At 42.5% G+C, this 24591-nt stretch overlaps 1 protein-coding gene across 2 annotated transcripts in view; it reads left to right on the top strand.

The window, feature by feature from the left end:
• The window catches only part of MDFIC (MyoD family inhibitor domain containing), a 146864-nt gene that overhangs the window by 6708 nt on the left and 115565 nt on the right, over positions 1-24591 (top strand). For both annotated transcript variants that reach the window (XM_068276458.1, XM_068276457.1), the window contains exon 2: positions 7794-7945. In XM_068276458.1, the coding sequence (XP_068132559.1) occupies positions 7852-7945 (94 nt within the window). In that variant the 5' untranslated portion in view covers positions 7794-7851. The remainder of the gene's footprint in view (positions 1-7793; positions 7946-24591) is intronic.

The raw sequence follows: 24591 nt of genomic DNA, 5'->3' as shown, positions 1-24591 counted from the left end.
GCCGCTATCCCGCGGCTTAACAGGAGTCCCTTCACCCCCAAATCACCTCGGTGCAGCGGGGGAGCGCTTCCTGGTTGGGGCAGGGCTAACCGCCGCAGCCCTGCCCCACGCGCGTCTGTCAGACACGTATCTCCGCCTCTCCCCCACCCCTCTGTCTTCCTTCACTGAGAGGGGTGGGGGAGAGGCGGCGATGCGCATCTGATAGACGCGACTGGAGGCAGGGCTGCAGCCGTTAGCCCTGCCTCCAGGAAGAAGAAGATTTACGACCAACTTGCGACCAAGTCTTGCGGGGATGGGTTTGGGGGTGAAGGGACCCCCGTTTAGCTGCGGGATATCGGCGTTTTAGCAGGGGCACACATGCCCCTGCTAACTATGAGCTCTAAAGCGAGATTTATTCTCGCTTCAGAGTCTCTTTAAAGGGAAGGTTCGAGGAACTAAAAAAAAAACAACAAAAAAAAAAAAAACTTTGCTGCGTTGGCTCCTGGTCCCCTCCATTGCAGATGCCTTTTTTCCAGTGTGCAGCTCACTGAGTTGCACTGACGTTATCCAGGCTGTACAGCACATTTGCAGAGCTACTACACCAGCACAGAACAGTCCGGATGACGTCAGCGTGACTCTAAGAGCCACTTGCGCAGGCGCAATGGACATCTTGCGCCGGAGGGGACCTCCGAGCCACTAGCAGGGAGCGGAGCTGCGGCGAGGGCATAGGACGGCTGGCAGCAGCTGAAGGAAGCCCCAGGTAAGTGGATTTTATTTTCAGTGTGCTCGTAGGTTCCCTTTAAAGCAAAAACACAGCTTGGTATGAGCGTACATTTAAAAACCTGTCTCACAACTTTTCAACGCCTGTATAGTTATCCTTCCTATCTTTGTAATACCATCTTCATGACAAAAATGTAATTGCCTCCTCTGGTCACAACAGCTAGTGTGGAAGATGCCTGTAATATCCAGTTCGATGAGAAAGCTTTGCAGTGAGGAAAATTCGATTAGTTAGTTTAATTTGCATGCAGGAGTTCACAGGTTTAAATAGCCTGTTTTCTGTAGCACTTTCCCACCCTCAGATTTTGAGTTTCCAGTGACATTTCCAAGGAGGTGCTGGAAGCTACCATGGTTTACATTTCTAATTCTCATTATTTCAATATTCTCACCAAGCCATTGTTACATGGGGGTCTGCTACTTCTGTTAGCCACTCTACAAGACTATGGCTGGATGATCCTCCTTTATGTAGAGGTAGCAATGAGCAGCTTGTGAAGTGGCTTTGAACTGTGTATACAGTAGATAAACTTTCAAACAACATCTGTGATGTTTGATGGAAAGCAATAACTTTTGGTGGGGATAACAAAGCATAGCAACATTACACCTTAATGTAAAGTATAGGAAAACTGTAAAATCGCTTTAAAAATTGCTGAACAAAGGGAAATTAAAAGCGTGTTTGCCAATAGCTGTTCACTTTCAGGTCAAAGTGTACTTCCTGTTTTGCCACAAGAACTACTAATTTGCTAAACGCAAACACTCCATAATCGTTGGGCATAAATAGAAAATCACTAGGCAAATGCTGGAAATCGCCACTGCAAATCTCTACAAAAAGTGCTAAACGTTTGCGATTACGCTTAGCGATTTTTGGTGTGAACTAGCCATAAGGCAGGGACAGTTACTATTTGAATGCTTTCGGCAGTCAGTGGACCTTATGGATTTGTTGGATGAAAATTTAAGAGTATATTTAATATTGGGTATTTGTGGACCAGAGCCATTGGGGCACATTTGGGATGGAACTGCACCTAATATGCATTTTTTTTTTTTTATTGTAAGAATTACACTGAATTCTAACGGCAGCACTACAGGAGCTGTAGAACAACCAGCAGGGGAAGGCAGCTTGAGGCTGTAGATTGTCCAAAACAATTAAAGCGGACTCAAACCAAACACATTTTTTTTTTTAATTCAAAATATTTAGTTGCACCACTCTGACAAATACAAAGATAAACACTCCTTCAAGCCTATGAGCATTTCGGTGCATGCTTTTCACCCTTCTCTTTTCATAACTAGGGTTTTACAGGTGGCAGCCATTACTTCTGAGCGTAGTATACAAATACTGCAATTATTAGTAGGAGGTTTTAGATCATGGGTGTGCTTGTCATCAGCTACCCTCCCTCACAGGGGCATCGTCTATGTGACATCTCACACAAGCTGAGATCACCACCCCTGTGACATCATCAGTAGCAGCCTGTGTTTTGTTTTTGTTTTTTTATCTCCTCCACCAGTCTGCCGGTTTCTGTCCCGGCAATATGGAAGCGAGGGGTTCCTCCAATAATTGGGGTGCACTTTAAACCTTCAGTAATACTCTCCTTGCAGAAAGTAAATTCCAACAGGTCACAAGGATGTTATGAAACTAAACAAAAACAATACTGAGCGTTGGGGCAGAACCATTAGGCAGGGCTCACAATGTATTGGCATTACATTGTTTTGTTTCATTTGTGGTTTTAATGCATTTTTAATTCAGACAAAAGTTCTGCTTTTGTTCATGTGTGTCAATGCAAGCCAGTGGCAATGCAGAAATTCACATAAAAATACGTGTTTTGCATGAAAATTGTATATGTTTTTGCAGTTTATTAGATGGTGTTTCATATAAATTCAGTTCATTGATATTCACAGAAAAAAAAAACGCAAAGCAAAATTTTGCATGGAAATGCATTCAACAATCACATAATGTACTTGAGTACAAAGACCGCAGACTCGTGCATAAGAAAATTGCTTGAGGCTCATGTAACCAGGAAAAGGATGCATCAGTTCCACTGCTGACCAAAGTGTCCCTGTCTTCTGGATTCACTATTTATCCTGAGGTAGTACATGCCTAAAGGACTCCTGATCTTAGAGGGATAATGGAGCTGCCATATTTAGTTTCTTTTAACAATACCAGTTGACTGTATTAGAGGCTGAGGATCAGCAGGGCAGCCAGGCAATGTGCATTGTTTAAAAGGAAATATGTCAGCCTTTATATTCCTCTCACTTCAGGTGTGCTTTAATGTGCATTTGTATTGCATAAGGGCAACAATACAATTTCAGTATCAGTTTTTTCTTCTAATACCTTTTCTCCTGAGCTTTTATAGGCTGCCCTAATGGGGACACTCTGAGACTCTGTGTGAGGTTACCAGCTCTCACACTTTATATCCTTTGGGTTTATGTAAGTGCCTGATTCATCTTACTTTTGCTCTGTGAGTGGTGATCATAGCTGTCCAGGTGAGAGCAGTAGGAATCTTGCACCCAGTGTAGCTCCCTGCAGTGTGCTCTGCAAGTAAGTTCATCACCTGGCTAGCACAATTAACCCTCTACTAGCTTCATTCCCATGGTATTACCATTTTCAACACTTCTGTTATTCTGTTATTAGAAGTGTAAATTGAGTGGTGCACACAAGCTTTGAGTGGAAGTAATGTGATGTGCTGGGATGTACCGTTACTGTTGTGGGTACGTCAGGTATGTAGCATCACCCTTGGATCTTGCAGAGTAGGATGACTGATTTTTACTTTGCTGCCTTGGGACATGTAAAGGTGCGTACACACATGCGACTATAGTCGTTTGTAACGATCGTTCCCCGATCTTTACCAACGACGATCGTTACAAAAAACGAACCAACGACTATTAAGGCAAACGACGAACGAGCCAAATCGCTCCAAAAGAAAGTTCTGTCTCGGCGGATTTTAAACAACGACGATCGTTTGCAAAAGTAGTACATCGTTGGAAACGGTCGTTCGTACTAGGCTTGACATGCGCATTTCACAATTTCTCCATGAAACTTCTCATTTTTATGCGCAGGCGCAATAGTTGCTTTACGTGATGTAACGTTCGTTCTAACGATCAGATCGTTACACACCTTTTAAAACTAACTTTACTTAGGTCGTTCTTTCATCAATTAAAAGTTCGTTTGTCGTCCTCAACGAACGATCGTTGTCGCATGTGTGTACGTAGCATTAGTGTTAATGGCTGCAGTCTGTGTTATTGTAAATATCAATGTTAGCATTCAGTAATTTTATTGTTCTACATTCCTATTTAATAACTTAAATTTTGTATGGACCATTTAAATTCCTAAGGTGTGGTGCTCTCCAAAGTTTGTCTGTGACCTCATAACCTGGAGAACTTGCTCAACACATTATAAACGGTAGTTGTCATATGCCAAGAAAAGCAACCTGTAGAAAACAAGAAACTTGAATGTGACAGAAGTTACAGGATAAGATGATTTCCAGTCAGTCGCTATGGGTTCCTGCTTTCTGCGCATGCATCTCTGCTTCTTGCGTAATTCTGGATATTTGTAGCTTTTTACAGTGCCCTTGTCGAGTTAAATGGAAGCTGCCATTTCTGGCTTTCCTAAATTCTGGTTACCTGGTAATACTGACCCTCGGGCTATAACATATTTTAAATAACTTTTTTCCTTTGAGAAGTCAGCCTCAACAGAAGGTTATTCAATGTGCTTATATGTGGGTCATTTAGAAAGTATTCTAGCTAGAGGATGTGACTTATAGCAAGAAAACCAGCATTTTCAGTAGGTTTAGGGCATCAGTAGTGGCTTTAGAGCATGTACACATTGGCAAGCAGTATAATGCAGTTGTATGTGATATGAAGTTTGAATTGAAATCAGTGTCTGATGTTCATCAGTATGGTGCTATTGTGTACTGTGATATCACACAGCTGCATGCATTCTAATGTGTCATTGCAACACATGACTCATAGCCATGAACTTTGCTGGAATAGGTGATACTTTCATTTGCAAAGGCAATATGCAAATTCTCCTGGCAGAGTAGAAAAAATGTTCTCTTTTAATTTGGATCAGTAGTCCTAGAGATCTCCAGATCAAAATAACCTATTGCACCTACTAGAGAGGTTGGTTTATTCTGCTAAATGGTAAGCTTTATAATACAAAGTTATTTGTGTTCAATCAAGACACCTGCAGCTGTGAAGTCCTCTCTTGCGAACACCTCAAAATATAAGCAAATATTCAATAGTGCAGGCTGTTATGAGAACCAGTAGTGACACCCTTTGTGACACTTATACGCTTGCAATGCCAATGTGAGGGGTAGGGGAGTGGACCACCACCTGGTAGAACTAGAGACACACACCCTTTTATGGCTCCCCTGATTTGTAGCAGGGTTTAAAAACGCCTGTATTCAGAACGTCCTTTCCGCTCTAAAAGATACGCAACAGCATGATAATCTTTAAAGAAAAACATTTTTGTTACAGCTGATATAAATCTGCAGTGTTTCTGCTTCCTGCTTTCATAGAAGCAGACATATTGGTAACCTGTGCTTTCAAATTACCTTATCTGCTGTGGCAGTCAGCTGACACATGGGAGAGATCACATTACAACTTGTGATTAGACACAGATGAGGTGGAATTAGACAGGCCACTTTAAACGTAATTTTCCTATGTGAGTCCTAGCGTAAAAACACATTGTATATATCACTGATCCCCCTGGACCAAGGGTTGCAGCGTCCTCCCCTCTCTAATCATACAGATTCTGGCACACTTCCTGGAACCACCCTACTAGGCTCATCATTAGTATGACTCATCAGGGGATTTATTTGCACCATCTTGCCTCTGAAGGCTTTAAATAAATCTAGATGGATTCTTCCCCACTACACATTGGCCTCAATTCACTAAGCTTATCTCCTGTCTTTAATAACTCTTCTAGAGTTGTTACCATGGTGATAAGGCATGTAGTATTCAGGAAACATTTTACCTCAGGCAAACCTATAGTTAACTCTTCTCTCTTTAAGTTAACTCTTTAATCCTTAAAATAACTCCAGAGTTAAAGTTCATTAACTGCGTGTGAAATTAACTACAGAGGAGGTAAATTAATTAACTACAAAAGAGGTAACGTAAGGAATGAAGAGATAAGATAACTCCCTTACTGTGTGGAGGTAAGTTTTCTCTTGCCTTATTATCTCCAGCATGATCTTAGTGAATTGAGGCCAATGTCAGGTGTGTCCTATGACCGGTTCTCATCTTTAATCATCTCATATTGTTGCAATGGGATCCCAAATATATGCATTTTCTGGTTGCATGCAGAGCACTCCTTGCACCCAATGTGAAACTCGCTGCTAACATGGCTGTTGTAGGGCTCAAGTGTGATAGCATTCATATAAATATAACGGTTCAGTTCTAACATAACTTAAAGAGAACCTGTATTGTTAAAATCGCACAAAAGTTAACATACTAGTGCGTTAGGGGACATCTCCTATTACCCTCTGTCACAATTTCGCCGCTCCCAGCCGCATTAAAAGTGGTTAAAAACAGTTTTAAAAAGTTTGTTTGTAAACAAACAAAATGGCCACCAAAACAGGAAGTAGGTTGATGTACACATAGAAAATACATCCATACACAAGCAGGCTGTATACAGCCTTCCTTTTTAATCTCAAGAGATCATTTGTGTGATTCTTTCCCCCTGCAGCTATCTTCCACTGAAGTGTCAGGCTGTTTCTTCCTGCAGAGTGCAGACAGCTCTGCCTATATGTAATTCTTCAGTATGTGAAAGCCCAGCCAGCTCAGAGGAGGATTTATCCAGCTTGTAAAAGATAATAGAGCAGAGAGAAGCTGTACTAATCTAAATAACACACAGGCAGTGTGCAGAGAGGGGCCTGGAGGGGGGAGATGCATCACAGAACCACAACACTGAAGAGCTTGGCAGCCTTCCAGACACAGGCTGACAAGTCTGACAAAAGAGAGATAAGTTGATTTATTACAGAGATGGTGATAGTAGAACGTTCTGCGGTAAGCCAGAGCACATTAGAATAGATTTTGGAACTTGTAGAATGGAAGAAAACCGGATGAAATTTTTGTTACGGAGTCTCTTTAAGTTTTACGATTTGCACACAGTTAGAGGGTCTCAGAGTGGAGGTGGTGAGGACCTGTCACAGCTGATATCTGATGGTGCTTATGTACTAGTGGAGTCAGGACACATTAGTTATGGTTTCAGGCTCAGTGTATGTGGTATGCACTGAGTCACCTTTGTAGCTTTGCTGTGACTCATTTTATGTGAAATCTTAGTCTGTAGCTAATGATATCATTTTTTGTTTCCAAACAGATATATTTTGATATCTACAGATGCTTTGCAGAGGGTAGTGCACTGTTCATAGCTATTTCGTTTTTTGGAGTAACACTTTCTTATACTTGATGCTTGTCTGGTCCAGTATACTCAGCACCCAGAGCTGTCATTAGATATCTATGGAGAATAGGGCTGCATTTGCTTTGTCGTTGACAGCTGTGACCTTATTAGGTGGCACATAGTGTTTCCAGCAATTAGAGGCTATAGTTATTGCAACAGATTTTTTTTTTTTTATTCTCTACTTTGAGGAGAAATGAAGGAAATTGCCACAGATTCTGCTGCTGTCACTCTCTGGCAGGTATTGCAGGTTGGACAATCCATTCACGAATGGGCACAAACTGCCTGCTTGTCTGTCTTGGCATCCCATGCACCGTTTTTCGTTCAGATTTGTCCTGTCAGAAGACCTATCTGAACACTCCATTCAGATTTATATCCAAGCTGGTATAAAGCTGCACACGGCATGAATTCTGTTATTTCAGATCCGCATTGAATAAAATCTGACTAACAATTTATAGTACAGCTGAACAATTCTTTTGTAAATGGTGACCTAATACAGTTATTTATTTTCAGACCTGAATGCATTTTCTGTAGTTCGGTGGTGGTAATGTAAATGCTTGCAAGTTCATAGCATGACATTTCACTGGTGCTTTTGTTCCTTGCATAGGAAGTCTATGTAGAGTCATATGTTTCTGGTTTTCTCATGCAGTGCCTGCTGGAGATTCGTCTTTGGTTACGTTTGTATTTCTTGTGGAGAGACCTGGCAGATGTCCCAAGTAAAAGAACCTTTTCCTCCAGGGCCTGTGGGGCCTGAACATGATGCTTCAGCTGAAGACAGCCTCTTGATCTCCCTCCCCTTGGGTAAATCTCTGAAATATTTATATGCCTGTCTTGTATTGCACACTTTGATTTTTATATTTAAGTGAGTTTCTCCTTTTATATAGCTTTAACACTGTAAAGTACTGTGGCAAACTAATGTACTTTAAAAGTGGAGGAGGCGGCCAACGTGTGCTGCTGTGTCCCACCTCAGAAGAATGAAAGGGACAGTGCTGTTTTTATACTTAAAAGGCAAGTACTCTCTGCAGGTTTGAGGGAGAGTTGTGATTGGTAAAGGACTATCACTTGGGTCTTTATCTGCGATACAGAGGCCTTAGGTAATATTCCTTCTTTCTCTTTCCTGAAGCTATCTGCCTATCTTTAGCACTAAACCTTATATCTTAACATCTGGGTAGATTGTGTTTAACATGGTGATATGGTGAAGTGTTGGCACAGCGATTAATGTAATTTATGCCATGCTTTCCTTGGCTTATTTCTGTTCAAGCCCCTTAAAGAGAATCTGTACTCTAAAATTCTTACAATAAAAAGCATACCATTCTATTCATTATGTTCTCCTGGGCCCCTCTGTGCTGTTTCTGCCACTCCCTGCTGCAATCCTGGCTTGTAATTGCCGTTTTTATCCAGTGTTTACAAACAAAAGACAGAGCAAGTGATACGCTGAGAGTAAGCTCAGTGTGTGAGTCATACACAGTGTGCAGGGGGCCTGGAGAGGGTGTGTAAAGCTTCTGCCAATGACAAGCAGTGCAGCACATTCCACACATTCCAGCCTCAGCCGACAGAGGAGTGAAGATTAGATCATATAACAGAGATAACACAGCCACTGTGCAAATAGGAAAGGCTGCAGTTAGATAGAGCACATTAGAACAGGTATAGGAACTTATAGGATCGCAGAAATAAGGATGAAAATTTTGTTACAGAGTCTCTTTAAAGATTAATTCCAATATTTGTAAAAAAAAACAACAACCCACTAAGGGTCTGTTTCCACTACACACAGTCTGAATGCAGAAAAACCGACTCCAATGAATTATGGACCTGTTTCCACTAAACGCGATTTTTCTGATGCAGATTTTCCCATAGGCATTCATTGTAGTCAGTTTTTCTGCATCTAATCTGCGTGTAGTGGAAACAGGCCCTAAACCATCCCCAGCTCACTCACAGTCTAAGCACAGTCTAAGCTCACTCATACACTAAGCAAAATAAAACAAAACAAAACAAATCATATACAGTAGTTACTTATTTGACCATTTCCCCTCCCGCAGGACAAGTATCTACGTTACAGAAAACTGTACTTGAACTCCTAGGGATGCGCGGTAGTGCACAGATTGGTTACCATTCACAAATCTAATTTTCTAATGTATAAATGTACACTGTTGCAACAAGCAACAGGGATTGTTCCATTGTAAATAAAATGTCATTTCCTGCTGGCTGTGATTCAGTGTTCCAAGCAGACAGCAGAATGTGTGCTGACATCTAGCGGTAAAATAATTTACAGTAAAGTGTTTTTTTAATTTATTTTATTTTTTTTATATTGCAAAATACTTTTCCTATCCCTATAACAAGCCCAACAACCACTTCTGCTCTTTCCCTGCCCCGTATATAACGCGATTGTGGAAATAAAACCAAAGTGGCGGAAGTTAAAAGACAAATTGTTACCTTAGGGACTTAGCTTTTTAAATATGTTTGCTACGAGAGTGTTTTACTGCAATGAGAAAACCAAATTCACTAAATGGGAAAAAAATATACCTTTATTTCAAAACATTATAATGTTACAACATATTGTTGCCATACATTGTACCAGGGACATAATTTAAACTTTGTAATAACTGGAACAAATGGGAAAATGTATGGGTTTTATCTAAAATAGCACATTTTTATTTTAAAACTGTAATGGCTTAAAACTTAGAAATATATATATATATATATATATATATATATATATATATATATATATATATATATATATATATATATATATATATATATATATATATATATATATATATATATATATATATATATATATATATATATATATATATATATATATATATATGTATGTATATGTATATATGTATGTATATATATATATATATATATATATATATATATTAATATAATTATTTTTTTTTTTTTAAATTCATATTCCCTTTAAAATTCAGCAAAATGTACTACCCAAAGAAAGCCTAATTTGTGGAAAAGAATTTTAAAAATTATAGATCATTTGGGTATGGTAATTAGTATTAACGTTATTGCAGAAGGAATGGAAACTGCACTAAAAGGTTAAAATTTCTCTGGATTTTAAGGGAAAAATCCTTAGTAATGCAGTGGTTAAAGGATACCAGAGCTGACAACCTTAGGTGAAAAGGGTGGAGCCAACATGTATGGGGAGCTGTCCTGATGGCCACTGCTTCCCCCCCCCCCCCCCATTCTCTTGAGCCCCCTGCTTTCTTACCTAAAGCCCCCTGGTAGCCTCTTTAGGGTCACTGGAGCCTGGCTTGAGTGCGCAGGCACTAGTCTGGCTGCACGCGACCTGGAGTGCTCTGCGTCACGATTGTCATGTGCAGAGCGGTTGCACGCTGATTGATGCGTACAGCCAGGCTAGCCCCTGCGCATTGGAGCCTGACTCCAGCGACCCGGAAGTGGCTGCAGAGGGGGGGGGGGGGGCTTTAAAGGGGAACTGAAATGAGTGATATGGTGGCTGCCATATTTATCTCCTTTTAAACAATGCCAGTTGTCCAGCTGTCCTGCTGATCTATTTGGCTACAATAGTGACTGAATCACACCAGAAACACGCATGCAGCTAATCTTGTCAGAGCTGACAATGTCAGAAACACCTGATCTGCTACATGCTTGTTCAGGGGCTATGGCTGAAAGTAGTCGAGGCAGAGGATCAGCAGGATAGCCAGGCAACTGGTATTGCTTTAAAGTAAATAAATATCTCAGCCTCCACATCTCTCTCACTTCATCTGCCCTTTAAGTAAGAAAGCAGGGGGACACAGGAGAATGGGGGTAGTGGTGGCCATCGGGACAGCTCCCCATACATGCCGTCTCTACACCCGAGGTATCCTTTTAACCACTTTGCATCCAGACCTTGTTTTCCCCTTATGGACCAGAGCCGTTTTTACGCTTTAGCTATGTCCCTGTTTAATCAGCAAGAACTTTATCGCCACTCACTACAGCTAAATGATCTATATATCATTTTTTTTCAAGACAAACTAGGCTTTCAATAGGGGGTATTTAGTCCAAAGTTTTTTTTTTTTGTTTTGTTTTGTTTTTTTTTTTTTGTTTTCTAAGCATTTTCATGGGGAAATGAGGAAAAAAAAAATAAAAACATGCATTATTTCATAGTCTTTACCCATTCCAGTTTAAAAATAAAAAGCGCCACTGTGATTAAAAAAACCATGCCGCCAGTTTTATGACCCCCTAGTATAGTCAATGTGTCCCGAGTAGCAGCCCACCCCCCCCTCCCCCAGTATAGTCAAATGTGCCCCTTGTATGTGCCGCCCCCAGTATAGATAGACAGTAGCATCCCCAGGATTGGCACACCTCATTATAGTCAAATCTTAAAGGAGTCTATGGTCAAGGGACCAGAAGAATTAACAATACAGTTGTGTGTTCAGTGTGCCAAATAACTGAAACTGCAGAATGGCTTTTACGGATGATCTTTTCTTGCACATACACTTTCAAATTGTCATCCATGGATGGAATGGAGACCTCCCTCATCTTTACAATCTTATTTTTACCCAATGAGAGAGTGTCAGGGTCAACATTTAAAGAGACTCTGAAGCGAGTCTAAATCCACTTTTATTAATGTTAAGCACTATAGCTAGTGCTAAAACGCTGCATCCCCGCAGCAAAATGAGGGGTTTATACCCCCCAAATCCCCGGTGCAAAATCCATGACTTTCTTGGTCGTGTATTCTGCTGCCCATGGAGGCAGAGCTTTGAGCTGCAGCTCTGCATCCATGTGCGTCAATCTGCCTGTGGATCTCCGCCTCTCCCTGCCCCTCTCAGTGAAGGAAGATGGTGAAGGGAGGGCAGAGGCGGGGATTGACGCACGAAGAGGCACCGCTGCAGCCCTAAGCTCTGCCTCAAGCAAGAAGCGCTCCCTGGACTTAGCAGAGGGGATTTGGGGGTATAAACCCCTTGTTTTACCGCCGGGATGAGGCGTTTTAGCATTAGCTATAGTGCTTAACATAAATAGAAGGATAAATAATAAAAATATGGATTTAGACTCGCTTCAGAGTCTTTCTTTAAGATGCATTGTAGACATAAAATTCTTTTCCACATGTTTAGCACATTTTGACTGTGAATGGATGAATTGGGTGACTGTCATCTAACGTCTGTATGTGCTTAAGGTTAGTGGCATCTGAAGCAAATTTTGGCAGTCGGCAAATGCATGTAAATAATTTCAGTCCTGCTGCAAGTCTTAGTAACACGCAGCTTGCTCAGCATAACTGAAGAGAAATACAGTTTCAAGTTGAATGTATGTTTGAAGAAGGTTGAAGTTTTGGTAAAACTCTGCATGAGATTAACATAGCCAGAATTGTGGATCTGCACTGAGCTCAGCTGGGTGGTACTGGAAGAGCAGGGGCTTGGATTACACATCTTCTTCTTGTAATCTTGACTTTTTTTTTTCATTATATGCTTTCAGTGTTGGCTGCAAGTAAACTGCATTGGGATGATTAGCACTGAATTTCTTCACTAGGCGTGTGTTAAGTGTGAGGTTTTGTTTACTTCTGGTGTTAAGGTGGCCACTAATGATCCAATCTTTTTCATCCAATCTTACCATTTTTATGTAATATAAGGTAACTGCCTTAAGTATCCATTCAGTATATTCACTCAATTTACCCTTATACTACATAGATTTGGTAAGATTGGATGAAAAAGATTGGATCATTAGTGGCCACCATTAGGGGGATGGGAATGCAAGTGGGAGTATTGGAAAAGATGGAGCTGGAGGCTTTTTTTTAATGTGTGTATGAAGGGGGGAGGGTTGGGAAAATGCTAGAACATAGGGAGGGGGGAAGGTCTAAGGTGTGCAGAAGAAATGGTATTGAAGATTTTGGTAGTGGGATTGTGATATTGTTAACTATTGATTACCATAACTTCTCTGCAAGGCACTGAAACAATCCATCACTGAGCTGTGAGAAGCTACAGCTCAGGCACACTACAGGGGCTTCATAGCCTTGCATGCTTTGCTCTTATTTTAATGAAACACTGCTTCTTCAGCTGATAGAAGGCAAAACTCATTTGGAAATTATTTCTAACCTATTTAACCAAGTATTTCACCTGAAAACTGTCGGCTCAATGCTAAAGGTGGCCTTAGCAGTAAATTTTTTAGTGAACCACAGTATTTTAGATCAGATTATTCAGGTTGTATTGCAAGAAAACAGAGAATCTGAAGGGCCCAATTGATCCTGAATGATCGTACTGCTTGGCAGATTTTTTTTCCATAGATATGGGCTTAATTGATGGAGAGATGATCGCAAGTTAGGATTCTTTAGTGGTGTGGATCGATTAATTGGGATTCTATCTTTAAGTCTGAATGATCTGATTAAAAATTCATTAAAAATTGAACCAATAATGGGCGTTTTAAGATTGAGTAGATATTTGCTGGCTGACTCATTCTTGATGGTTTCAGCTGACATTCTTCCTGTTGCAAGCAACAGTTCCTGCATTCTCGGAATGACTGAACTGCACTTATTGTTTTTTGGGGTGGGGATGATGGGGGAGGCAGGTGGATCTCCCTACTATCCCAGGTCATCGTAATGGTCAAGAAATTCTGCTGCAGCCAGCTGCTTGCTGCCCGTGTATTGAGTGCTGCAGGAGACTAAGTATGCTTTTATAAACATAAAATGGATGCTTTAACCACTTTAGCACCAGCACCCTCTGCCCCCTTAAGGACCAGAGGGTGCTGGTACAGTAAACTGCCGCTTCCCGACGAATTGCCGCTAAAATCCGCCGGTCACGCCTCTCTGTCCCCGCCGCAGGCTCCTCTCTCTGCCGTCTCTATGATGGCAGAGCGCTGTGCGCCGGTCAGGAGCCGCTTTCATTGGCTCCTGACCCTGTCACTCAATGTAAGCCAATGGGAACGGCTTACAGTAATGACAGGGCCAGGAGCCAATGAAAACGGCTCCTGCCCGGCTCACAGTGCCGTCATAGAGATGGCAGGGCAAGCAAATTTTGGCGGGGATAAATCGGCGATAACGGCAGGGACGCGCGGTGAATTGGACGTAGAGTTTATGTCCAGTCAGAACCGCAGCGCCACCTGCCCGCCGTAGAATCGTACTGCGTCGGCCTGCAGGTAGTTAAATTATCTCAATTGATTGTTTTGGACTTGAGGCTACTTATTAGCAGTTATAGACTGCTATATAGTTAAGCTATAAAAGGATAGAAATCATAATATGTCACTTAATTAACAATTCATTTTTGCTAAACTGGCTTAAAGGGAACCTAAACTGAGAGGGATATTGATGTTTCCTTTTATACAATACCAGTTGCTTGCCAGTCCTGCTGATCTCTTTGAGTGCAGTAGTGGTTAAATCACAGACCTGAAACAAGCATGCAGCTAATCCAGTCTGACTTCAGAGCACCGGATCTGCATGCTTGTTGAGGGGCTGTGGCTAAAGGTATTAGACACAGGATCAGCAGGAGAGTCAGGCAACTGGTATTATTTTAAAAGGAAAAATCCATATCCTTCTCAGTTTAGATTCCCTTCAAAAGAGGTCCTGATCAATGGGGCAATATATATTTGTAACAAGGCCACATACCCAGTGTAACATTCCGCTTACCTCATCTTTTACATGGTAAACCGGAGGGCTTAGTAGTCTATACAGCTATTGGTTTTTGATTCGTGAATATCAGAGGCGTAGCTACGGTTTTCAGCTCCCAGGGTCAAGGGTCTTTGTGCCCCCCCCCCCCAGACATAAATGGGTGTGGACAAGCACTATAATGTGGGTGTGGTCAAGGGTGGAGACAGATATACAAATGCTGTTTAGGTAGCCAGATGTGCCCCCCCCCTTTAGGTAGCCAGAGGTGCCCCCCCATTAGGTAGCCAGAGGTGCCCCCCTCTTTAGGTAGCCAGATGTGCCCCTGTTTAGGTAGCCAGATGTGCCCCCTTTAGGTAGCCAGATGTGCCCTCTTCCTCCTGTTTATATAACCAGAATTGCCCCCCTTCCCTCTGCTAGATGTACTCCCCTTTTTCTGCTGCTGTGAAAGTTTCTGCACTCCCCTGCAGAGGCAGGGAGAGAAGCAGGGGCACTGCAGGCAGCCAGCGAGCTGCCTCACGCAAGTGGGGGTACAGCGGCTGTGCTGAGCGCCCTCACAGTTCTGCGCCCGGGGACACCCATAGCTACGCCTTTGGTGAATATAGGGCTGCTGTTGACAGACGTCTGTGCACTAGTGTTTTTTCCTCAAAGAAACTGTTCTTTATTTGCAGAGCACAAGCGGTGCAGACATATCTTCAGCAAGTACAGGTTCCTTGACCGCATCAGGTTCTGTGGCCTAGGAAAAGGTTCAGGTGTTTACTCCACAGAAGAATAAAGCTAGTAGTGTAGAAGTAATTGAAGCTTCACTTACGGCTTTGCCTTCAATTAAATTGTCAGGTTCTCTATGTTATCAGAGTGTTGAACCCTATCTCCAAATCACATAGTTTCAACAGACTCCTGAGGAAAAGGCCTGATCTGTGGCAGACCTACAAAGCTTTAACTTTACCTGCCTGGCTTTTACATGGGGTGTGCTAGCAGCCAAGCTCCTCCTAGACACAGGAACACATTTACAATAGATGGCAAAAGTTTTGATGTTATATTATTAGACCTATAATAAATCCAGCAGAAGTAATAAACCATGAACGTTTATAAATGTGTTCTCCTTTATTTGCATTCTAGAACAGGAGAATAGCATCAGTAGTGTGTGTACAGGAAGACCATATCCCATACATTGCTGCTTTATGCTAATGTACTGCAATGCCTACCCAATATGTCCATAAGCTCTTTGTGTAAATGTCTGTATTTTCTGGAACTTCAGGGTCTTGAGAAGCTAGTGTTTCCCTTACTGCTGCACTATACAGAAACTTGGGTTTCTAGGTGACAGGGGCTTACAACCCCTCAGTTCCCCCCAAGCTCCATAAGTTGGTTGGGTGCTAACAATTTGTCCTGTACAAGCAGCACTTTCCTGGTATCTGAGTTTGGGACAGATTACAGTATTATTTAAGCCTTTTAAGGCACAGTTTGGAACTGGATAAGATGTGCTTATGTTTTCTGGAATGGTTGAGCTATGCGCTGATATGGAAACAAAGATTTATTTGTTGCCGAAAGAGGCTAAAGTTCAACGGACAGTAATATCTTTCACATCATGTTTTTAAAATTAAATATTCTGAGGTCTACAGTGCTTTTAAATGGCAGGACTCCGGGGGATGTTTCCTTAGTTTACCAAGTAACTCTGGGTTTGCTGGTTTAAAACCATGATTATGTATTATGTGCAAGGATGGAACTAGGTAACATGACATACAACTGGTACCCTAATAACAGACTATTGTTGTTTTTAAGAAACTTAATTGGACCATGTCACCACTCTATCATTTTGATTGGTGCATGACATGATAGATCCAGTCATTGGCCAAGCCTAATTACATTGTATGCTTAAAGGACCTCTATCTCTAAAATTGTAAAATTTAAAATAAATGTACCGTATATACGCGCATACAAGCCGAATTTTTGACCCCCAAAAAGTGGGTCAAAATTTGGGGGGTCGGCTTGTATGCGAGTCGTGGTCCGCACCCCCCCCCCCTGCTTTTACCTTATCGGGCGCTGCTTCTTCTATTCCCCTCCTCTCCGGCTCCGTAATTCACGGCAGCGCTCTTCAGGGCGGCTGCAGTAGAGAGAGAGCGGTTCCCATAGTAACGGCGATACATATCACCGCTACAGGAAGCCGCGCTCTCTACTGCTTCCTGCCTCATCACAGCAGCCGCCGTGAAGAGCTCTGCTGTGAATTACGGAGCCAGAGAGGAGGGGAATAGAAGAAGCGGCGCCGGCTAAGGTAAAAGCAGCAGCGGCCGCTGGGGGAGGCAAGGGACACTACCTACCTATACTGGCCACTATACTAGCTATACTGGGGCACTACCTACCTATACTGGGGCACTATATTAGCTATACGGGGTACTATACTAGCTATACTGGGGCACTATACTAGCTATACTGGGCACTACCTAGCTATACTGGGCACTATACTAGCGCTACTGGGGCACTATACTAGCGCTACTGGGGCACTATACTAGCGCTACTGGGCACTATATACTAGCGCTACTGGGCACTATACTAGCGCTACTGGGGCACTTTACTAGCTATACAGGGCACTACCTACCTATACTGGGCACTATACTAGCGATACTGGGCACTATACTAGCGATACTGGGCACTATACTAGCGATACTGGGCACTATACTAGCGATACTGGGCACTATACTAGCGATACTGGGCACTACCTACCTATACTGGGCACTACCTACCTATACTAGCGATACTGGGCACTATACTAGCGATACTGGGCACTATACTAGCGATACTGGGCACTATACTAGCGATACTGGGCACTATACTAGCGATACTGGGCACTATACTAGCGATACTGGGCACTATACTAGCGATACTGGGCACTATACTAGCTATACTGGGCACTGCCTACCTATACTGGGCACTATACTGGCGATACTGGGCACTATACTAGCGATACTGGGCACTATACTAGCGATACTGGGCACTATACTAGCGATACTGGGCACTACACTAGCGATACTGGGCACTACACTAGCGATACTGGGCACTACACTAGCGATACTGGGCACTACACTAGCGATACTGGGCACTACACTAGCGATACTGGGCACTACACTAGCGATACTGGGGCACTACACTAGCTATACTGGGGCACTATACTGGCATACTGGGAATTATACTAGCTATACTGGGGCACTACCTACCCATACTGGGCGCTATACTGGGACACACTAGGGGAATAAGGCGGCCAGCATTTCCTACCCCCGGCTTATATGGGGGTCAATCATTTTTTACTGTTTTTTTAGGTAAAAGTGTGTGTGTGTGTGTGTGTGTGTGGGGGGGGGGGGGGGGGGGCTTATATGCGGGTCGGCTTGTATGCGAGTGTATATACGGGTAAGCACATATAAATAAGAAGTACATCTGTTCCAGATTGAAATGAGCTATGAGTTACTTTTCCCCCATCTTGCTGTCACTTTCAGTAGGTAGTAGAAATCTGACAGAACCGACAGGTTTTGGACTAGCCCATCTCCTCATGTTGGATTCTCTGGGTTTCCTTTATTTTCAAAAGCACTTAAGTGAATGGCAGTTGCTCCGTCCAACTGCTAAAAAAGTGTGCAGCAAGCAGGGAGGCTGGCCAGCATCTTTATATATATATATATATATATATATATATATTTTATATAAATCCTTTTCAAGGGGTGTCTTTTAGAGATGTGAGCGAACAGTTCGCCTGCGAATCTCTATGTGGCCGTACTACTTCCGGGTCGCTATGACCCGTAGTAGTACGGCTGCGCTGGACCGGTGGTGAGCGTCTTTATTTGCGCGCCTGTTGCCGGGCACTCTCTGCGCATGAGCGTGACAACACTAATGACGTCACGCACATGCGCAGAAAGTAACAGGCGCGTGATCAAGAACGCGCACCGCCGGCCCAGCGCAGCCGTACTACAGTGTTTTCCCCAGAGCCTTTCAGCGGAGCGGAGCGCCCACCTGACCCTGCCCTCCCGCCCGGCTGCCGTTTGCCCTGGTCTGTAGCAGAGTTACTTCCTCCTCTTGAATCATTACAGCAGCAGCGGCTGTGTCTGTGCAGCCAGCTCGCTGTTATTCAGGGACGCTCTCTCCACCCTCTTCCCCAGCTCCCTTCGTAGTGTAGAGTAGTGGAGGGGCGGGGCGGGGAAAGGTCCTGTGAAGTTAAGCAGGAGAGATAAAGTTGTACTGTGGGACGCCTGTCTCTATTCATTCCGACCGGCAAGTCTCCTGTCATTACGGGGGAGGGGGACTGTCTCGCAGCCGTTGCTGTACTAAATGCCTTTTATATTCAGACAACACTAGATTAGCTTTACACTCTTGCACAGTACTGACCTCCCTAATGACTAACTAGTGAGACGTGGAGAGGAGAGCTGTAATGTTGCAGCAGATTTCTGCTGAGATTATAAAAAAAGGTGACATTACTGACCTTCTTTCTACAAAATAAAAAAGCAGTTTAGGTGCAATCTTAGCTAAACTTGGAAAATGTTACATTATAAACTACAGAGCAGATGATCCAGCAGCCTCCCCCTTCTAATATTCATTGCAGAGTACCTTCATACCAGATGAGAGAGAGAGAGAGAGAGAGTGAGTGAGAGAGAGAGAGAGAGTGTACAGTACGTGTGTCTATGTTTTTATCCTGGGCTGTCCCTCACACATCCAGTAGTACCTAGCTTATCCCCCCCCCCTCTTGAACCCAGTGTGACCCTCCCCACCCGGCTACTTTTTTATGCCACCCGGCTGGAAAAATATTCTGGGGAGAACACTGTACTACTATGGGTCATATCAACCCGGAAGTAGTACAGGGTGAGAGGTTCGCCGGCGAACGGTTCGGGAACCGTTCGCCGACATCTCTAGTGTCTTTATAAAAAAAGGCCATGCTGAGAATCCCCCATGAGGAGATGGGCTAGTCTAAAACCTGTTGGTTCTTTCAGATTTCTACTACCTACTTAAGAGACAGCAAGATGGGAAGAAAGTAATTGTATGGCTCATTTTAATGTGGAAGAAACATACTACTTATTTGTATGTGTTCACATGTATTTTAAATTTTACAATTTTTTATTTTTTATTTTTTTTAAATACTGTTTCACACAAAACAATTTGTTAAACCTGGTCAGGCAATGCTGCTGACATGGATTCAGATACAGCTTGTCCAACGCAACAATACCAGTCAGACCAAATATTTTAAGACGTTTCTTCCCTCTGTGTCAAAGTTGCATCCCATTGGTGCATGTACTACTGTATATGTTTATGGAAAGGGTTGTAGTGAGGACCCAGTTCCACAGGTGCTGGTGCCTCAGGGATGGGTAGAAGTTTTGTGTATTTATTTTCACCCTTTGGATATTGACAGAATAGGCAATAGCCAAATTTTGAAATGCCTGCTTTAGGTAACATAGAAAATGTTGCTAGAAAAGTTAGACTATGACCCTGAGGGACAGTTAGTGACAGGACTATGAACCCTGTAAAGTGCTGTGAAAGATGTTAGTGCTATATAAATACACAGTAATAATGGTTTGAGGGCAGTATAAGCTAGGTTAGGATTTTGTTATCATCACTGTGCAGGTGATAGTATGTTTTGTGCTCCTGCTCTCTATTGAAAGGAATACAGACACGTCCTGTTGCATTTCTTTCTTTCATAACTCTTTATTAGTGTGACACTTAACATGGATAAAACTGGAGAGGTTATTTTTCTTCCATCAAAAGCCGCTTCCTTACCTAGCATAAGAATCATTGTTAACCGCATTCCAATCTGCCACACTCCTCCAGCTCACTCCTTAGGGGTACATTTTTACTCTGCCCTCTCACTTTTTACATTCAAGCACTGACTTCTGCCTGCATCTAAGGAACATCTTTTGCATCATCTTTTTTTTCTCCCCCCCCCCCCCCCAATACATAATACTGTACAACTAATATACTGATATGCACTGTAGTCGGTTTCAGTCTTAAGTAACACTATCTTCTGCTGTATGAATGGACCAGTCTCCCTGCAGTCTGTTATAAATGTTCCAGCCCAAGTCACACAGCTCTCCTTCTATTCAATACATTCTGCTCATTATTGTCTGCTTCTCCTCTCCAATGATAAGATACACTCCAAAGACATATAAAAAAAATGGAGTCTAGTTCCTCACTGTATCTTCAACTGAGTATTGAGGTATACATGGTAAACTTCAAGGGACCTGGGCAAGTAGTTTACTATATCATAAGTTTACCATATCAGAATGAATTGGTCATACATTGTGTGTGTGTGTGTGTGTGTGTGTGTGTGTGTGTGTGTGTGTACGTGCGTGCGTGCGTACGTACGTACATACATATACAGGGTGGGCCATTTACATGGATACACCTTAATAAAATGGGAATGGTTGGTGATATTAACTTCCGGTTTGTGGCACATTAGTATACGTGAGGGGGGAAACTTTTCAAGATGGTTGGTGACCGAGGCGGCCATTTTGAATCCAACTTTTGTTTTTTCAATAGGAAGAGGATTATGTGACACATCAAACTTATTAGGAATTTCACAAGAAAAACAATGGTGTGCTTGGTTTTAACATAACTTTATTCTTTCATGAGTTATTTACAAGTTGCTGACCACCTATAAAATGTGTTCATTGTACTGCCCATTGTGTTGGATTGTCAATGCAACCCTCTTCTCCCACTCTTCACACACTGATAGTAACACCGCAGGAGAAATGCTAGCACAGGCTTACAGTATCCGTAGCTAAAAGTGTTAGGGCCTGTTTCCACTACACGCAGATTGTATGCAGAAAAACTGACTCCAATGAATGCCTATGGGCCTGTTTCCACTAAACGCGATTTCTCTGATGCAGATTCTCCCTTAGGCATACTTTATCCTTTGGAGTCAGTATTTTTGTAACCATTCTGCGTCCAATCTGCGTGTAGTGGAAACAGGCCCTTAGAGACACAGAATCAAGAGGATAGACAGGTAACTTGCATATTTTATTAGGAAATTAGTATAACAGCCTCCGTATCACTTTCACCTGGGGTTCACTTTCACATGGGCTTTTGTGGGAAAGTGTAGAAAAAAAAAGTGTAGTGTGACTGGGTCCTTAACGCAGTCTGTCAATTTCATTCATTCTAGAGAGAAATGCCTATGAAGTAGTAACTAGTCAATGTAGCTAAATTCTGCATTTTTATTTAACGGTCTTGCAACTGCGACAAAATTCTCTTATGCTGCTTTTTGAATACAGTCTGTGTACACTCATGTTATGGCCTTTTTCATACAGACGGCTGAATTGCATGCTTTGTGAGCAGTTCAAGCACCTTCCGGCTGCAATTTTATACAGCCAAGTAGCAGCGTTTGTAGCCCCACATATGTCAGCATTTGACACCCTTGTGTTTCACCTGATAGGACATGATGCTTTTGATGTAGAGTAGATCGAGGTTAGGTAAAAAGCTGCTATTTAAAAAAACGTTCTGTATAATTATCTTAATAGATCCATCAATGTATATAAACAAGATGATGTGTTTCCCTCTTTATGCACTGAAGCTGGCACGTTCCCTGAGTTTTTCCAGCAAGATGGTGCACCACCACATTATGGGTGTCAGGTCCGAGCATTCCTAGATGAACAGTTTCCTGGAAAGGGGATTGGTCGGTGTGGGCCAGTTGAATGGCCTTCATGGTCTCCCGAACTGACCCCCTTAGACTTTTATCTTTGGGGTCATTTGAAGGCAATTGTCTGTGTTGTGAAGATACAAGATGTGCAGCAGTTGAAACTACGGATACTGTAAGCCTGTGCTAGCATTTTTCCTGCGGTGTTACTATCAGTGTGTGAAGAGTGGGAGAAGAGGGTTGCATTGACAATCCAACACAATGAGCAGTACATTGAACACATTTTATAAGTGGTCAGAAGCTTGTAAATAACTCATGAAAGAATACAGTTATGTTAAAACCAAGCACACCATTGTTTTTCTTGTGAAATTCCTAATAAGTTTGATGTCACATGATCCTCATCCTATTGACAAAACAAAAGTTGGATTAAAAATGCCCGACTTCAAAATGGCCACCATGGTCACCACCCATCTTGAAAAGTTTCTCCCCTCACATATACTAATGTGCGACAACAGGAAGTCAATATCACTAACCATTGCCATTTTATTAAGGTAGGTGTGTGTGTGTGTGTGTGTGTGTGTGTGTGTGTGTGTGTGTGTGTGTGTGTGTGTGTGTGTGTGTGTGTGTGTGTGTGTGTGTGTGTGTGTGTGTGTGTGTGTGTGTGTGTGTGACCCTGAACAGCACTTACATAAAGATGCTTCTTCCTTTGTCTGGGACTCCTTTTAACTTTTTAGCAGCCCTGCACGAGGCCAAAATAGTTTTGCTGCCTAATGCACCTATGCAGAGACTTCCATTACCCCACATCCACCTCTGGGTGTTTCTGCAATGCTGACACTATCTTCTGAGCCCCGATCACATGTAATATCCTGTGATCAGAAGCCAGAAGATGTTGGGATAGCATTGCTGTCAGTGGAGGAAGAGAAGTCAACTCAGCTGTTTAGAATGGTTAATATAAAAAAAGCAAAGTTAATTCCTACACTTTAGGACCAGGAAGAATTGACAGCAGCACTCGGGTACCAGGAGGAGTTAATAAATGCACGTCATACAGTGTCGCAGCCATTAACCCCTCCTGTCCCTTAAGTGCAGCCAATAACTCCTTCAGGCCCCAAAGTGCAGCAATTATTCACTCCCCTTCTGGCAGCCCAGTATTTTCCCCCCTGACCCTTTCCTTGTTAATTGTTGCAGGCAAGACTTTCAGACCTGTGCTTTCTTGGCATTTCCTTTATCAAGAAAGTGTCACTTACCACTGGGTAAATTGCTGCAAATGGGAAAGTCAATAATAGTACACACATTACTCAGTGTGCTCAATGTTGCCTGTGACTCGTAAGTCGACCACTATACTTTTTATTTAGTGAGTCAGACCTACATTTCTAGACTTGTACTCGAGTATTTAGATGTGTCCCTGCATATAAGCTTTAAGGCATACAATCTCTTTTAGCTGCATGTCTAGTCTTGCATATGTTTTCCCAGGCCTTTTTCTACTACCTGTTTCTGCTTCTAAAACACAAGTATTACTAATTGGCTTAGACTGTATGGAAGATAAGCTATGTTAGTCATTAACTAGCTCCCTGAAAGCTTATTTTATGAATCCTTTCAATAAGCCATTAAACTGTATCATTTTATAACATCTTGTTTTTCCTACCTGCATAATGCTCTTGGATAACACTGTACAATAATACTTTCTTTTGCTGTTTACTGTGAGCACAGAAAACAGATGTAAAGGAGCAGGTTGATTTAAAGGGAACCGAAGGTGAGAGTGATATGGAGTCTGCCATATTGATTTCCTTTTAGGGTCCATTCACACTAGGGCCAAAGTGCTTGCATTTTTAAAAAATGCTAGTGCTATTCTACCCTATGGCAGTGTTCTCACTGCTGCGATTGGCACAGATCGTGGGTGTTTTGCGATTATCGTCAATCGCAAATGCGTTACCTGCAGCAGTTTTGAAGCGATTCTGGAGTGATTTGTGGCACAGTGCTATTAAAGCACTGACCATGATCACTCTGAAATTGCGGAAGTGTCTAGTGATTTAGTGATTTTTTTTTTCCGCGTTAAACCGTGGGAAAAAATCACCCTCGTAAAACGCTAGCGCTAATCGCTAGCGTTCGGCGATTTGTAAGTGGGAATGGTCCCTAAAACTATACTATTTGCCTGGCAGTCCTGTTGATCTTTCTGGCATCATTAGTGTTTGAATACCACACCTGTCAGACTTGTCAGAGCACCTGCATGCTTCTTCAGGGTCTATAGCTAAAAGTGTTAGGGCCTGTTTCCACTACACGCAGATTGTATGCGGAAAAACTGACTCC

Source organism: Hyperolius riggenbachi, chromosome 3 (genome assembly GCF_040937935.1).
Source record: "Hyperolius riggenbachi isolate aHypRig1 chromosome 3, aHypRig1.pri, whole genome shotgun sequence".
In the NCBI taxonomy this organism is placed as follows: domain Eukaryota; kingdom Metazoa; phylum Chordata; class Amphibia; order Anura; family Hyperoliidae; genus Hyperolius; species Hyperolius riggenbachi.
Note: the sequence above shows the minus strand (reverse complement) of the source record. Positions and strands in the feature narration are given on the sequence as shown.